This window comes from Macaca thibetana, chromosome 3, assembly GCF_024542745.1.
Source record: "Macaca thibetana thibetana isolate TM-01 chromosome 3, ASM2454274v1, whole genome shotgun sequence".
Classification (NCBI taxonomy): domain Eukaryota; kingdom Metazoa; phylum Chordata; class Mammalia; order Primates; family Cercopithecidae; genus Macaca; species Macaca thibetana.
In genome coordinates this window covers 95,121,671-95,140,202 of record NC_065580.1, presented here as the reverse complement: position 1 = coordinate 95,140,202, position 18,532 = coordinate 95,121,671, and the positions used below count along the sequence as shown (strand labels likewise).

At 36.2% G+C, this 18,532-nt stretch overlaps 1 protein-coding gene across 16 annotated transcripts in view; it reads right to left on the bottom strand.

The window, feature by feature from the left end:
• Positions 1-4,356: 4,356 nt before the first annotated feature.
• Positions 4,357-18,532, bottom strand: part of PALS2 (protein associated with LIN7 2, MAGUK p55 family member) — a 108,523-nt gene continuing 94,347 nt past the window's right edge. For all 16 annotated transcript variants that reach the window (XM_050785426.1, XM_050785424.1, XM_050785432.1 and 13 more), the window contains 2 exons: positions 17,475-17,603; positions 4,357-10,509 (listed from right to left, as the gene is read on the bottom strand). In XM_050785426.1, coding sequence (XP_050641383.1) covers positions 10,333-10,509; positions 17,475-17,603 — 306 coding nt within the window. In that variant the 3' untranslated portion in view covers positions 4,357-10,332. The remainder of the gene's footprint in view (positions 10,510-17,474; positions 17,604-18,532) is intronic.

The window sequence follows — 18,532 nt, the reverse complement described above, 5'->3', positions numbered from 1 at the left end:
AAATGAACTTTATATACAAACTGGAAAGGAATATGCAAAAGTGAAAGCAATTGTGCTAAAATGGTGGCACTATACTGCCTTTTGTCTGATTTTCTGAAATAAGTAAAAAGAACAAACTGCAAACGAAGGTGTAATATGAATCTACTTGTGCAAAAAGATGTATATATGTTATCAATATGTATGGAAAATTTCATTTAAAGAGTTCGCATGAAATCTAACGGTGGCTCTTTGGGGAGAGAGCAACTTAGAGGTTGAGACAAGAGGCAGAGAAAGATTTTTTACCTTTCTATTCCTGCGAGAATTCTGTATGTCCTATCCTCCAAATTAAGAAACAGACGAAAATGAAAGACTTCAGATCGAAAGAAGCCATCCCAACAAGTCCCGAAAGTCTGGGTTACGTCAGTCAGGAATCTAGCTGTTTCACAACTGTTCTAAGACCAGCCAGTTGACATGCTGGATTGTGTTTTAAGAACTAGCTATTAAAAAGGAGGTAGCTTTATGCAACTACAGTTGTTCCCAGCCTCCCATTACTGCCAGGCATCTTAGCAGACACCTGTAGAGATGTGGGTCCAACAAGGCTAGGTGTGCTTGCAGTGAGGTGGAATTGGGCTTCCAAAGGTTTAAAAATATTTAATGAGGAAGTTGGAGATATCATATTTGGAGGTTTCTAACTGATAATATCTCCAACTTCTTCCTCATTAAATGTTTTTTAAAAAGTGCCCCTATTGACATTAAGAACCATACTTTTTTTTTCATAATTAGATTTGCAAACAAGTCTATTAGCTCAGGACATCTGGAAAACAGTAAATAAAATGAATACTTCCTAGAATAGCACAGGACAGCCCCCTTAATTCTGATATTTCCATTCATAAGAGGACCACTTCTTCATAAATGGATGAAAGGAGTACCACTGACATAGCTAGTATTGTTGGTCCATTAATGACTTCTTAAATATGTCCAAGACCTAGTCCCTGGAACCCGTATGTTATTTTACATGGCAGAAAGGGACTTGGCAAATGCTTTTAAAGTTATGGACCTGACACGGACACATTATCCTGGATTATGTGGGTGGGCCCTTAAAGGAAATAAGGCAGAAGAGACTATGAGGGAGACTTGGCCCAAGAAAACGCAGGAAAGGTGAGGCCGATAGAAAGAATCTATGTGCCGGCCAGGCACGGTGGCCTGTAATCACGCCTGTAATCCCAGCACTTTGGGAGGCTGAGGTGGGCGGATCACGAGGTCAAGAGATTGAGACCATCCTGGCCAACATGGTGAAACCCCATCTCTACTAAAAAAAAAAAAAAAAAAAAAAAAAAAAAAAATTCCTGAGTATGGTGGTGCATACCTGTAATCCCAGCTACTCAGGAGGCTAAGATAGGAGAATCACTTGAACCTAGGAGGCACAGGTTGCAGTGAGCTGAGATCGTGCCATTGCACTCCAGCCTGGGCAACAAGAGCAAAACTCCATCTCGGAAAAAAAAAAAAAGGAAAAAAGAAAGATCTATGTGCTGCTGCTAGCTCTGAAGATGGAAGGGACCAGAGCAAGAGAAGAACGCAGTCCCTCTGACAGCCAGCAAGGAAACATGGACCTCAGTCCTATAACTGCATGGAAATGAAGTCAGCCAACAACCTGCACAAGCCTGACACGGGTTCTTCCTCAGATCTCCAGGTAAGAACCCTAACAGGCCCCGGCCGACACCTTGATTTTAGCTTGGTGATATCTGTGTTGGACTTCAGACCTACAGAAGAGATAATAAATTTGTGTTCTCTTAAGTTGGTAAATTTGTGGTTGTGATAGAAAACTAAGGTAGTATAAGACGGAAGGACGAAGAAGATAACATCTAATTCTTCTGGAGACATCAGAGATACACTGTACTAGCAATTTCTTAAGTATGAGGTAGGTAATCCTGGAAATTAGCTTGGGCAAAAGTTGCAAAGGGCCCCGTCTGGAAGGAGGCTTCCTGCATGTACCCAGTGCCACACCTCTGTCTCTCTTGTCAGCCTGGTGGGCCCACATTCCCTCTCACTGCAGGCTGCAGTGCTGAGCTGTGTGCCAGAGTGGGTCAGTTCATTCTCTTTCTCACCAGGGTTTCTTACATTCCTGGCTAGCTGGGAAATGGTCAAGAGTATTCCATGCCATCTCAGCATAGAAGCCTCGTTTTCTTGGTCCTGTATTTTAACCTTCCCCAACACTGAAATTCTTTCCTTGAGTGTGTCTTTGAAAATCACCAAATCGGGCTGGGATAGAGAAAACAATGATTAGGGCTTCTGTTGTAGAGGCAGGTGATCAATTTATTTATTTAGGTGGGAAAAACTAAATGACTTTAGGGGCTTTTTACAAAGACCTTTAGCACTTAAAAGAAATTACCTGCAGAAGACTGAAGCTGGACTGCTTCCTTAAACCATATACAAAAATCAACTCAAGATGGATTAAAGACTTAAATGCAAAACCCAAAACTATAAAAACCCTGGAAGACAACCTTGGCAATACCATCCTGGACATAGGAACAAGTAAAGATTTCATGACAAAGATACCAAAAGCAATGGCAACAAAAGCAAAAATTGACAAGTGAGATCTAATTAAACTTAAGAGTTTCTCCACAGCAAAAGAAACCGAACAGAGTAAACAGACAGCCTACAGAATGGGAGAAAATACTTGCAAACTATGCATCTGACAAAGGTCTAATATCCAGCATCTACAAGGAACTTAAATTTACAAGAGAAAAACAGCGCCCTCCCCCCCACCCCTTAAAGAGTGGGCAAAGGACACGAACAAATACTTCTCAAAAGAAGACATGTGTGGCCAACAACCACATGTAGAATAGCTCAATATCACTGATCATTAGAGAAATACAAATCAAAACCACAATGAGATACCATCTCACGCCAGTCAGGATGGCTATTATTAAAAAGTCAAAAACTATCAGATGCTGGCATGGTTGTAGAGAAAAGGGAACACTCATACCTTGTTGGTGGGAGTGTATATTAGTTGGAAAGCAGTAATGAAGATTCCTCAAAGAGTTAAAAGGTAGCAAACTACCATTTGACCCAGCAATCCCATTACTGGGTATATACGCAGAGGAATATAAATATTCCTGCCATAAAGACATGCATGCAAATGTTCATTGCAGCACTATTCACAATAGCAAAAACACAAATCAACCTAAATGCCCATCAATGACAGATTGGATAAAGAAAATATGAGAGAGAGATATATATATACACATATACATACATATGCCATGGAATACTATGCAGCCATAAAAAAGAATGAGATCATGTCTTTTGCAGGAACATGGATGGAGATGGAGGCCAGTATCCTTAGCAAATCAAAACAGGAACAGAAAACCAAATATTGTATGTTCTCACTTCTAAGTGAGAGCTAAATGATAATATCTTATGAATACAAAGAAGGAAACAACAGACACTGGGGTCTACTTGAGTGGGGAGGGTGGGAGGAGGGAGAGAAGCAGAAGAGATAACTATTGGGTACCAGGCTCAGTATCTGGACAATGAAATAATGTGTACAATACACCCCTGTGACACGTGTTTACCTATGTAACAAACCTTCACATGTACCCCCAAACCTAAAAGTTAAAAAAAATGCAAACAGTTAAAAGAAAATTATCAAAGCTAATCAGATATCCTCCATTATTATCTCTAATCCTTAGTTCTACCTATAAATGAAACACTTTTTTCCAATAGTAAATATTTCTTTATATATACAAAAATATCTTACCAGGAGTATGTAATCTCACAGATTAGACATTTCAATAATTTTTGTTTTGGACAGCACTTGGAAATATGTGAAAAGATTTATAGGGACAGTTTCTGAAAAATCAATACTTAATTGTACTGCAGGAAAATTTTATTTATACAACAACAGCAATAATGTTTCTTTTATACAGAAACTAATAATACAATTACCTGGAAAGCAGCAGCAATTTTTCTTTTTAAACTTCTTAATCAGAAACTTAAGCAGCTTGTTCAGCTTTGATTTTCAGATTGCTAACAAGCATTCTGCCCTCCATTTTTTTTTTTTTTTTTTTAAAGATTCTCTTCTACAGTTACTTCGAAGACTAGAGGTTTAAAAAAGCATGCGTCTGTGTTCAAAGAAAAGATTTACCAAAACGAACTGGGATGGGGGGAAAAGGAAGAATAAAAAATTCCCACAGCAAGGTTTTCACATCAAATACTCACCATAAGCTCTAACAGAGCTCAACATTACATGGAGAAATTGCACTTGTTGCTGAATACTAGTGCTCATTCTTCTACAACAGAGTCCAATATATCACTTCTTTAAAAAAAAAAAAAATCTGTTACTGAAGAGACAGGAGTCAGTCAGCAATTCTTTTTAAGAGGATACAGAGACATAAGAAATATTTATATTGTATTTCAAATACAGATTAGCTAAGCTATGCCTGAAATCTGGTTCTACCTGAAAAGATGGAGGCATTTCTCATTTGGACCATGTTTACCAGGACAAGTTTCATGTCTTTAAAGCAATGTTACTTACACTACTGTCCACCTCTCCTATTTAAGAATAAGATGAAAACCACACATTTTAAATGGTAATGACTTCTGGTTTAATGTTAGTAATTTACAGCTGATGAGTTTTTACATACATCAGATGAGTATACTTTTTTCCTGTTTAAGTTAATTAATTAGGCTTCCTCCAAGCTCCCAGGCTACTTTGATAGGAGGAGAGCCAAATTTCATATATGGCCTGCCATATTTATATGTTTCTTCTCCTGGCTTGCTGTTGGCTGAAGTACAATAAAGACATCTATTTCCAATTTTAAGACCTTTTTGGCTTCTGTGGTAGCACCACCACCTATTTCATAAGATTCAAAGACAGTTGCTTTACAAGCAGTAAATCATTCTATCTTCGGATTTTATTGGTGGCTTTTACCTTAACTATAGATGTGTTCATTCCGTTTACATTGGAGATTAGAAAACAGTAAGAGCCAGTAGGAGGGGAAAAAAGGAAGAGAACTATCCCTTCTGATCGACTTTTGTATGTGGACATAAGTCAAATTTATCACACCACTGCATTATCAGCCAATGACTGAGAAGCAATTAGAAAGTAATAACTAAAGTGGATTAATATCTGGATTTTGAGGTTCACAAACTAAAACCTCACTGTGAATGTTTTTTTCTACAAAGAAATAGACGCCTTTTTAAATTAATGGTATGGGTAAAACAATAGGGCTACAGTGATTTCAGGTATAAGGATAAAAAGTAGGACAGTTTTCAGGGGCAAAGATCAGAGTCTTCTGGTGTAACCAAGTACTGGAATGTTTGCTTACATTTTTTTGACTTGTGAGTGGTCTGGCTGGCAGCAAGGATTTGTTAAGGGTTTGGATTTAGTACGGGTTTATAAGCTAAAAGGGACTTTCTGATTAGGACTAAGAGAGCAGAACAGACCTTCTTCCGGCTGAAACTTTATCTGGGGCTATTTTAAAACTGGAAGAAGAATTCCTGAAAAGTATTCCTCCATTTACTACATTACTTCAGAAAGAGGTACACTTTAAAATAACTAAATAAGGATTTTTCAGTTCAGCATATCAGTTACCACATCACAGTTACAAATTACAAATTAGAATTTAAGGCGAAGACAAATATTAACTTAGCCTTACTTAACAAGTAGAATAGTAATGTTAAAGGGAAGTATAAATTTCATCGAAGATCACACAGTCAGAAGTCAGAATTAGGATCTACCCTGTCTTTACTTTTATCACTAGAGAATATTTTTTAAAAAGTACTGCAGTGTCTTGCCAAAGTGGTGTGAACTATGCTTACTTTAGAAATGATAAATCATCATTCTTTCGCTGTTTAGTATGTTAAGGACTCCTGTTCGAATCCGTGCATTTTTCAAAAACCATTCCAAGAACACAGAAGGTAGCATGATGAATTATGGGAAATATTTTAAAAAGAATATAAACTGCAAAACGCTAGAACAAAAATGCAATTTAAAAATAACCTTACCTTAAAAAAATTATAGAACTGTCATCTTCCTCAGGTATACAATATATACTGGCATAAAAACTGACAAGATGCTCAATTATTAGTCAAATGTATTCTTAAATTTTATGAGTATTCATTTGTACTATATACAATAATCCCATTATTTAAAAGAATGAATTTCTCCCAAGAATTCCAAACACATTACAGATGTTATTACATGAATTCTCACAGCAAATCTCTTGAAATAAGACAAGGGCAGGTACCATAATCTCAACCTGAATCATATTACAGATTCATTCAAAAGTTTAAATAAGAATTTCCCAAGGGGTTTCCATCCAGAAACCTGTCCTTTTTCCCTAAGAAAATTAAATTTATTATAATAATGACTACTTTCTGAGTTTCTCATATATTTTTCAGAAAGATTATCAGATTCAAGGTGGAACCAGAGCCTTTAAAAACAATCTAAAAAAAGTTTCAGAATGTCAAAGAAATGGGAGTAATTAAAAATTTTAGAATGCTAGTTATAATTACATGAATGAATACATTCAGTTTTATATTCATATATTTTGGGAGAATTTTACGTATTATACACATAGTTGTATATATATATATATACACACACACACATACATAATATATGGCAACTCAAACATTTAAAAAATGAACTGCTATCTATGTACATAAAACTTCAGGATTGCCTTTTTCATGTTTAGTTAAGGTTAATTACTATAAAATTATTGGCTCTCTAGCCTGTGATTTCTGGATAATGGAGTACTGTTTCAGAAGTTACAAAAGTAAAATGTAAGTAGATTATTATTTTGAGCAATTTTCAAAATTGTTATCTTTAGTTTGCCAATTCAAAATAATTTTACCTAACTCTATGGCTATCCACCTTGAAAATCAACTCCAATCACTGGGATCATGACACTTGTTATACAGAAAAATAAGTACCATTTAATAATTTTTAAAGCAAGGATCATTTTTTATTGTCATTGGGATATGGTCAAAGCAGTTAGTATCTGGATATAATCTATAATGTCACACGGTTTTATCGCTAACTTGGGTTATTATCTAAATTTGCCTTAATAATCTATTTGTTGCTTTAAAGGAAACTTCTTAAAAACTACTATAAATTTATCGGATTCTAGAATCTAGGGTTTAGGCTACTACTGCTGTAGGCATACTGGGTTTCTGATATAATTTCCATTTCAGAAAGCTATGTTCAGCAATTGTATATTAGAGTTAGCCAAAATAAACAAACTCCTGATGTATCTGACATGTGATATTACCAAATACTACACAGAAATGGAGACTGCATCATAAAGGCATGGCTGTAATGAAGGTGAAAATTCTACTTTGTAGGGCTATCACATTTATTTCAGTAAGCTATGGTTAAATGACTTATCCAGGGATATCAACTCTATGGGTATTTGTACATCTGAAAATGAAAAAATATACATATATAGTCTTCAGTTGTGTACAATCATGCCCTGAGTGCTGAAATGTGGACATTCACCTATCCACAAGGAGCCCTCAGGCACATTAATGTGCTGGCACACCATGTTTCCCAAAAGCACATGCATGTGTGTGTCTATTTCAACCCTTAACAATTGCTCAACATCACTCTAAACCATTTTCTCTTCCATAAAGCTAATTATTACAGATCTTCCCAAAAGAGAAGTTCACATTTCCTTGATCACAGCTATACTCTCAATACCTAGGAAGAACACTGGGACCCCTGGGCTTCTTGCCCCAGCAGAGCACTGCTCATTCCTGCAGATTCATATGGGACTTGGGTTTCAAGTTCAATGATTCTTCATTGAGATACAATGAACTTATCTAAATGTATTCTTGTTAGCACTGGCATCTAGACTGAAACGAACTAAACTGCATCATTTCGTGTTAGGAGAAATCTAATATGCATTAATTAAATAGTCAATCATGAATACCATTTATAAGAAATAATTCCTTTAAGTATATTTTCTAAGTAATACATTTTATATCACATAAGGCTAACAATATACATGATGTAAAAGTCATCTATTGTACCAAGATGATTGAAATATTTGGCAGATAAACTTCTTGTGCTGCTATAATTATCCCAAAGCTGTTTAAAGAGGCTCCATGCTGCAGCATGAAAGTACATTAGAAAATACAGCACATTTCCTGAGTGCAGAACTGAAATTTCTCTTAAAATTTCAAGTGTGTGTTAAAACATTAAGTCATAGGGCATCACCTTGACACTGTGCTTTAATTCATGTTGCTTTGAGAAGCCAAGAATTTGGTGTAAATACATGTAGTTTGAAAGTTTCCACAGTTATTAAAATAGTATAATCCATTTTGTCACCAATTCCCTGCCCTGGGACAAGAAACGTGAATTTGTATTCTGGCAATGAAATCTAGAATCAAAAAAAAAAAAAAAAGAAAGAAAAGAAAAACCTATAGATTTCCAACTTTAACAATATGACAACTTGGGTGTTTTGTTTTATTGTGAAAAAGATCCCTCAAAATTCTCCCAGCTGGCATTCCATATGACAACCTTGGCGAGGGAAAAAACAAATTCAGCAGCCAGGTGTCTGGCACCTAACACTAGACAAAGATGACCATCAATATTTAAGCACCTAATCCTTTAAAGTGTGAATAATGTTTATATGAAAAGCTGGCAACAATACAGAATGTGCTTACCTTAATTTAATAATGAGTTGCATCTCTGAATATATTTTAGGAAGAATTTCTATTATTCAAGAATCCTAAAGGAAGATATTAACTGAGGTGAATGTGGGAATTTGTATAAGTCAATGCATCTAAAGGGCAACTTCTTTTGGTAATCATTAAACAAAAAGTACATTTCTTGGTTAGGTGCGGTGGCTCATGCCTGTAATCCCAGCATTTTGGGAGGCCAAGGTGGGTAGATCACTTGAGGTCAGGAGTTCGAGACCAGCCTGGCCAACATGGTGAAACCTCGTCTCTACTAAAAATACAAAAATTAGCCGGGTATGGTGGCACGCACCTGTAATCCCAGCTACTTGGGAGGTTGAGGCACGAGAATCACATGAACCCAGTAGGCAGAGGTTGCAGCGAGCTGAGATCGTGCCACTGTACTCCAGCATGGGTGACAGAGACAGACTCCATCTCAAAACAAACAAACAAAAAACAAAGTACATTTCTTAACAGATATGTAAAAAATATACAAAACATTTAATATATATTATATAATACATAATATACATATTATATAATGTATATATTTTGTGTGTATGTATACAAAACAGCTGACAATTATTTCCCAATTTTTTAAGTTGTTCAATGGATTTGGTTCTCAACACAACAGACAGAACAGGTACCCTAAGGATCACATCACATTTCCAAAAGCACATTGATTATTCACAAAAACCTACAACTGCAAACTTAGAGGCATCTTTAAACATCACTAAAATTTGCAGAGGCATGATACATTTGCTGACCATGTTCTAATAAAAACATTATTTAAAGTAGTAGGTTCCTTTTGTCAGTTAAAATTTTACATGTGAAAATAAGCTTTCTTCAAGTGTCATTTTGCTGTAAGGATTTACAGGATAAGGCACTCTCTCAGTCTGCATGACCTTGCTTCCAGCCTCAGAGCTTACTGTGTACACATTAAATTAGTATCATAACACTGCAACAAATAAAAAGAATAACCTCATAAGAGAGTGCAAGGTATTGCTCTTCAATTTTTCAGTAAAGATAGAAATGAAGAGACGAAACTAATGCAACTGTATAAATTAGAATGGATAGCCATACATCTCTGAAATAATGAAAATATGTAAACTGATCAGACTTTTGATGTCAGATTTAGATGGTAGTAGACTAGCTGTAACACTGACATTAAAATTCTGCTTTTGTAAGAAATTTATAAGAAGGAAGGTCAATAACTATATTTTCTTCTATTAAGACTAACCCTTCACTATTTCAATACTGAACTAAATGACAGCTTTACAAAACTATTTCAAGTAATATTCATTATCACAGTGAAAATGTGAGACCAATGTTAAGAGTGAATGATTTGAAAACTCCTTTGATGAAAAAGGCAAGGGTACTAAATCAAAACATATACAAAATGCTTCAACGCATTTCTTTATGTGATATGAATAGAAAGATTATCCATACAAAGTTAGAAAAATTAAGATAAATTATATATTAGTACACCTTCCCAACCACAATTTATATAAAAATTCAGAACAGTGTACTGTTATTTCAATCTACACCATAAAAACGCCCGGACTTGGCAGATGATCTTCTAACTGTGATGTATTTTCTCAGTAGAAGGTTTAATTGTTGCAGTCACTTTTTTAAAGTTTAATTTTCATTGTTAACCTTACTGAATCATCAGTAAACCCAGCTGATTGGGACCCACTGCGGTTCCATTCTCAGTTTCTCTATGGCAGTTTGTAGTTTTTCAAAGGCTTTGTCTAGATTGTCATTTATGATGATCAAATCAAAATAGTGGTTGTATGCTCTCTGAATCCGTGCACTTTCATCCACTGTTTTCTTTAAGTCAGAGTCCTGTTGAAGAGTTTTAAAAGGAAATGTTTGTATTACAATGCATATTTACTTGCTCAAACTCCAACTAGAAGTGAATATAATAAATAGGTTAGATATATTTCCGGTAATTCTGGTATTAATCCTCAAAATCTAATCCATATAGTGTTAAAGACAACGCTGCCATCTGTTCATGTCTTATTCTTTCCAGCAATCCTCATGTTTACATTTATGAGTATTCTGCATCTTCTGTTTGACTGATACTAAGATAAAATTACTAATTAAAAGACTGCTGACAATAATCTTGGAGTGAATAATACTGTAGTGAATCTACAGTAACAAAAGAATTACTATAGGTGACTGGTTTCTAGCTCCACTATATTATCCTTTTTGAAAGATTTTTATCTTATGGCCTATGTACATCATGGAACCCAATTTGTAGTGGCTGTTAAGCTCAAAGCCAAATTTGCTACCTTTCTCTAAGATAAGATCACAGAATCTTAGAAGTGTTTTTTGAAGATTAACCTTACATGCTGCCCATCCTCCACCAAAACACATACTCACATACGTTTATTTATGTTTTTGTCCAGGCACTGTTCATATTTCATAAAGTAGTTTTAGTCATTGTGGAATGATGTGGGGAGTACATAAGCAATCGGTTCTACATGAGTAAAGCTTTTTGTAAGATGGTGTTTTGATTTTCACTATACTTCTATATATTCTACAAATATTTATTGAGTTACTATTAAGGTGTCTACTATGTTTCAGAATCAGTGGGTATAACAATGAATAACAGAGAGGGTTCCTATCCTTTAGTGGAGGAGATAACAGGAAATAAATATAAAAAATTCCAAGTTGTGATAACTATCATGAAAGAAACAAAACAGGCACAAAGAATTTTAAGAGATCTACTTTAGATAAAGTGATTGGAAAGAGACTGAGTAGTAAATGACAGTTAAGCTGAGAACTAAATGAAAATAAGGAGGTCAGCATCCAGGCAGAGGAAACAGCAGGGCAAAACCCAGAGGAAGGAAACGACCCTGGCACGTTCAAGATACTGAAAGAAGACTGGAATGGGTGAAGGGCTAGGGAACAAGGTAGGTCATGGAGGACCCCTACGTGATCGAAAGACCTCTGTGGGCCTCAAGTGAAAATGTGGCATGACACGAGTGGAAGCAGGGAGACTGATGGCAGGAATCCAGGTCAGAGAAAAGGGCTGCCTAGATTATGATGGTGACAGAGGAGATGAAAATGACACCAGATTGGAAATTTATTTTGGTGATAAAATAATCAGGATTAGTTTTTTACATCATCCAGGATTTGAAAAGGGAGGAAAATGAATGAGTCATGAATTGCTCTTAGGTTTCTAACTAAGGTAAATGGGTGGCTGTGTGAGATACAGAGTGGAGGGGTGGGGAGAGCATAATTTCTGGGGGAAACAAAGTGTGCTACTTTGTAATATGGTAAGCTTAAGATGTTTGTGAGACATCCAAGTGGAGATGTAGAGCAGGCTATTGGTTATGCAAATCAGAGCTCTGAGGTCTGAGCTAGCTGTATATAAATCATTAGCATAACAATGGCACGAATGTAAATGATGTTGATGGAAGCACCCAACAACATCATTTGTGTAGAAAGTGTAGAGAGAGAAGCGGATTCATTGCCAGGCCTGAAGGACCCTAATACTTACATTTCAGCTAATACTGAGATTTCTAAATGAGTTTGAAACAACTAAAATATCTCTGATTACAGATATGCAAACAGGCCACAGTTCAACTTGAAAGCAATTCTTGCCTATTATAGCCATTAGCAATTTGATTTGTTAAAAAAAAAAAAAAAAAAAAAAAAAAAACCTGTTAACAATAATGGAGTATGCCATACAGATGGAACAGGAAATAAAGATTCTCTCTCTGGCTATCGAGTGTTCTCCAGGATATAATGATATGGGAAAAATGCAGGCACATTTTGTACATAAGGTATGATTTATGTATAAAATGGCGGGGGGGGGGAGGATACACAGGCACACTTGCTTATATTGGAAACTAATATGGTAAAATGGCTAGCAATAATGGTAGCCAATGTGAGTGGGAGGAAACAAAGGGAGAGAGAACAGAAAAGCTGGATTTAAGATTTATGTTGGAGCAATGAAAATGTTGTACAGAATTATACAACAAAATTTAAATTCAAATAAAAGCCATTCTTAAAAATCAGAAGCCAAATAAAACAAATAAGCCTGTGTTCCAAGTTGGTGGTTTAACCATGCAGCAAGGAATTATTTCAGTGGCTTTAAAAGAAGATAGTATCCAGTGGGTTATAAGTGGGAGGTGTACAATGAGAACACATGGACACATGGTGGGAATAATACACACTGGGGCCTGTCAGGGTAGGAGCACAGGGAAGGGAGAGCATCAGGAAGAATAGCCAATGGATGCTGGGCTTAATACGTAGGTGATGGGTTGATCTGTGCAGCAAACCACCATGGCACACGTTCACCTATGTAACAAGCCTGCATATCCTGTACATGTACCCTGGAACTCAAAACAAAAGTTGAAGGAAAAAAAAAATCTAGTGGTATATATCCTAAGAACAATTAATAAAAGACTGAAACTTAAATCTTTTCACTAATCATATTGTTAATACAGATATTACTCAGAAATTACATATGTGCATGTACTTGTATTTATATACATGTAAGAAAAGAAATGATGTTAATATAATCACAAACCAAGGTTTTCAGGATAAGAGGGAAAAAAGGCAAATATAAAGCTAAAGAAGAAGAATGTAAAATTTCATTTGAAGCTTTCAAATTGAACAAATGATATATATGTTTTCTAAAAACAAAAAATTTATTTCCTACCTCTGGTTACTGAAAAGGTCTAAAAACAACGTCCAACTGAGTTTAATGTATACCCTTACTGTCTGAATTATCTTTAAATGCTATCTCCCACTAAAAGAAACAAGGGTTTCTGGATGGCTGGTTCCAGGTCTGGGCCAGGAAATGTAGAATAATCTGGAGCATCTTGTCATATCAGAAAGCAAGGAATTATCAAACACTACTAGAATCGTGTTAAAAAGACTCAGAATTCAAGTTGAATAGGCTCCTACTAGCTGAAGACACAATAATTTAAACATTAAAAAGAATAACCGAACTAAATACACAGAGATAAGGTACTTCAAGTGACTTTAAAACATAGTGATCTTCCTGGCCAACAGGGTGAAACACCATCTCTACTAAAAATACAAAAGTTAGCTGGGCGTGGTGGCACGTGCCTGTAGTCCCAGCTACCCGGGAGGCTGAGGCAGGAGAATGGCTTGAACTCGGGAGGCAGAGGTTGCAGTAAGCCGAGATTGCACCACTGCACTCCAGCCTGGTGACAGAAAAAAACAAAAAAACAAAACATAGTGATCTGACTGTATATACTTAGTGGGATATATTCTAAAGACAGAAAGAACTAGGTGGGGAGCTGGGAGGACTGTTCACAGTAATGATACTAGTGGTGGTTGTGTTGATACACTTATTCCCAGAATGTTGTATTTGTACTGTGGAATAAAGCAAATGAGCAATTATATAATAATCTAATTCTAACATTTCCAGTGTGTATAAGAACTGGGATATTCAGCATAAGAGAAAGGAATTAGGCATATAAGATAAAATAAGTTAAATAAAAATCCTATGATCTTGAATTTGATTGGAAAATATCAGAATAAATTCATGATATATTTTCCTTCAAACATACAAACAGAAAAGCATATATGCTAGCACTGCCCACATAAAAAGGTCTAGCAAGAAGCAGTGAGCAACTCTGTGACAATGGGCGCTGTGAGTAGTATGGTCTTAAAACACTATTTACCCTAAAAGAAACCAGAGTATCTTGGAAAAATGGCTGGTTCCTGGCCTAGAACAGAAAATATACAAGATGAGCCTGGAACATTTGTTCTACCAGATAGCAAGGAAGCTACCCAAGACTATCAGGGTCATTAAAAAAAAAAAGGTCTCAAGGGCCTACTAGAATAAGCTCCTATTGGTCAATGATGGGACAATCTTAGCACCAATAAGAATAATCACTGCAACAGAATAAAGCACATCAAATAAGTTTGAACACATGTGCTCAAGAAATTGAAAAAACAAAGCCAATCTCAGCTGGTCACCTGTAACCTCTAGAGGCTCTTGGGGAATAAACTCATTATTCTGAAAGCTGACCTACAAAGGATAGTATCAAAGATGTATCCTGCCTTTCCTGTATCAACCGTACCTCAGAATAATCAACTACTTGATGAGGAAAAGTTCTTTTTAAGAATTCTATTTTATAAACATAGAAGGAATGACAAACTTAGAATACTACCACTTTGCCATCCCTAAAAAAATAACTTATCCAAGGCAAAGATCAATAAAGTTTGCTAAAACCATTAGGTAAAGAGTTACTGAGGAACTTTATAGATCAGGCTAACAACTTCTGACCCCACTGATTAATCGCATGACAAAAAGCCTGACGTATGCCTCATGATGTAATAAAACAAGTACCACCTATGAATTATTCTTGCAAAAACCAACCAACCACCAACCAAAACCTGAATCTGTGTCTGACCAACCCTCTAGATCGACCTATCAATTTACAGGAAATAGAAGGGATAGAGGAAAATGATACAATGGGGGCAGAATGGGTAAAATCCAGATTATGGAACATGCTGTAGTATAAATGACCTACTTTTTTTTTTTTTTTTTTTTTAAACAACTAAAACAATGTGAAAAGAGAGGGGAGGGAGGGTGGCAGTGAGAATTTACAGATTAAAAGGTACTAAAGGGACATCTGCTTCTAGCCAAGGTGGAATAACAGGCACCACCTCTCCCACCTAACAATTAATTTATGGACAAAATGTATGAAACAGTTTTTAAGATACTATACATCAAGATATTAAAAACAGATCACAGAAAGATAGAAAACAAATGAAGTGAGTCCTATGATTACTCCAGTTTACTGGCTTGAAAGAATTTATGGGTAGTAGGATAGAGAGAGTGAGCCCAAAGGAGCCTACAGGACTCTGAGTTGAAGACAGAGCTGAGCCCAGGGAGATCCAGGTGGCAAGAGTTTGCAGGACGGAACGCTGGAGGGGAAGAGCAGCACAGACAGACTGTGGAGATTTGTAGAAGGTCCTTGTCCAGCATTCAGCTGAGTACCAACCTGCACATGGGTACGACCTGAAGCTGAGAAAGAACCACCAGAAAGGATTAGAGGTACCCAGGGATGGCACCTATTCCCCCTTAGCCAGAACAGAAAACCTCATGACTCACAGGCCCTGTGGTAGGAGTACCAAATAGGTCTTGCCTTATTTGTGGGGAATAACTGGCCCTAAAATAAGAACTGCTTAGGTCTTACCCAACACATTTAAAAAGTGAGACCTGAAAAAAACAAGCTATTTCCAAATAACTGCATCCTAGAACAAAGCCCACAATGTCTGGCATCCAAAAAAGTTACCAGGATTGCAAAGAAGCAGGAAGATATACCCATAATAAAGAGAAAAATCATTCAATCAAAACCAATCCAGAACTGACTCACATGTTAGAATCTGCAAAGACATTAAACACTTACCATGTTTCATACATTCAGAAAGCAGAGACATGGATCAACTTGAAAAAGAACAAAGAAAACTACTACTACCTGATTTCATGGCATATAACCAAGTACAGTGGGGGGAAACGGTGAGAGTGGTGGGAGGAAGGGTGCAGGGAGCAGGTTACACAGGGAAATGTGTGGAGATGATGGACATGTTCATTATTTTGGTTGTAATGGCTTTCATGAGTACAAATATATGGCCAAATTGATCAAGCTGGGCACGTTAGGTACGTACAGCTTACTGTGCATCAATTATACCTCAATTAAGCTGGGAAAAAGATTTAGGTGACAAGAAGTAAATTCAATGTGTTGATCTTGTTTGAATACTGATTTGAACAAATCAACTGTTAAAACAAAACAAAACAAAACAAAACAAAACCTTGGAGAAACTCAAATATAGACTGCATGTAGATGACAGTAAGATACTGCTTATTAATTTTTGTTGTATTAATGGTATGTTTTAAATGTCTTTATCTTTTAGATATAAATATTGAAATATTTATGGATGACATGATATCAAAGATTTGCTTCAAAATAATTCAAGGAGAGGAGGAAGTGGGGAGGGGTCTAATTAAAACAAGAAATTGCCATGATTATTCAAGCTAGGCGATGGGCATAAGGGCTCCTGTTTGCCCTTTTTTGCATAGATTTTTGAATTTCCATAAGTGAAAAAGGAGAGAGGAAAAAAAGGAAAAAACATGTAATAGAAACTAAACATCAGAACACCTGACTTTACCAATGATAAACCATATAATAAACATGCCTGTTAGTGATCTTGGAGCCCAGTCACCCCACTAGTAAAATGAAGGCGTTCAATTAATATGCGTATTTTAATATTGGTCCATTTCATTTTACAAAGGGGAACTTTTGATTTAAAATAAAGTATACAATGATTTTCAAGTAAAAGAATACTGTTCCAGAGCCTAACTACATCTAATTAATTTTTATTCTGTAGCACCTTATATAGCATGTTTGTTTCATAGCATAATTAGCTAAGAGTTGGCCAGGCACGGTGGCTCCCACCTGTAATCCCAGCACTTTGGGAGGCCAAGGTGGGCAGATCAGGAGTTCGAGGTCAGGAGTTCGAGACCAGTCTGGCCAACACGGGGAAACCCCGTCTCTACTAAAAATACAAAAATTAGCTGGGCCTGGTGGCGCACGCCTGTAATCCCAGCTACTTGGGAGGCTGAGGCAGGAGAATCGCTTTAATCTGGGAGGGTGAGGTTGCAGTGAGCTTAGATCGTGTCAACGCATTCCAGCCTGGGCAAGAAGGCAAGACTCTGCCTCAAAAATAAATACATAAAAATAAATTAGATAAGAGTTAAACATGCTCAAAAGAAAAGGAAAGATTTTAGAAGGAAAATCATATGGTTAGCTCACGGTCAGAAGCTTGGTAGTGATTCCTGCATCCACCACAGCCTTGTGCATGGCACGCAACGTCTCTAGCTCTGGAGCCGCAATAAATACCACATAGGGCATAAACTCTGACGTCCTCAATACTTTCAGTGCCTGTGTAAAAGAATTATAATAAGCCAATTTATACAATATTAGAACTAGAATTCTGCTACCCTTTAGTATAAATCAAAGGCTGTTTGCACTTGTTCTATGGATTAAAGGACATAATTTAATACCTATCTCCATTCTGTCATTCACATTCCATATAGTACTTTCTTAAAATAGTGATCCATTTATTTTGTTCTAAATTCAGTCTGTTCCTCTTGAAGAAACGAAAGTATAAAACAATGATCAAAAACTCATCAAGAGTGATGTAAACTCTTTTTATGTTAATTGTAGAATTCTGTTAATACCGAAAAAGTAGAAATAACCTCAATGTTGATTTATTGGAGAGTGGTTAAATGAATATATATTCATACTATAAAGTACTATATAACAATTACAAAGAAAAAAAAGCTCTACAGTAACTAACCATAAAAAGATCTTCAAGAAACAGTACTATTTAATAAAATCCCTGAAGAATCTATGTAGAATTTTTCCATTTTTGTAAAAAGAAACAACAAAAACAGAAAACCCATTACCTTATATATATTTGTATTTAAGGCATAGTGAAATGACTAGAAAGAGACATAAGAAACTATTAACAACTCTTATCTCTGAGTAGGGAGGTGAGGTTGGGCTGAGTGTAGCAGAGTGGGAAGGGGTAGGTGAGAGAGAAACACAGAGTGAGAATAAGAGGTGTGCATGTGTGTCAGGTAGGAGGGGGAGTGACTTTAATTTTTTATTCTTTATATTGCAGACTAGAGTTTTAAACTTAACATTTTTTAACGTATGCATTTATGCATTACTTGAACAGGTAAATACATACTAAACTTCTACCGTAGATCTAATCACACAGTTTCTTTTGCCATCCAAGCCACTGTTGGCTAATTGTTCAGAGATTTATTTAACTAGCTATGTATACATAATAATATTCTCTATCA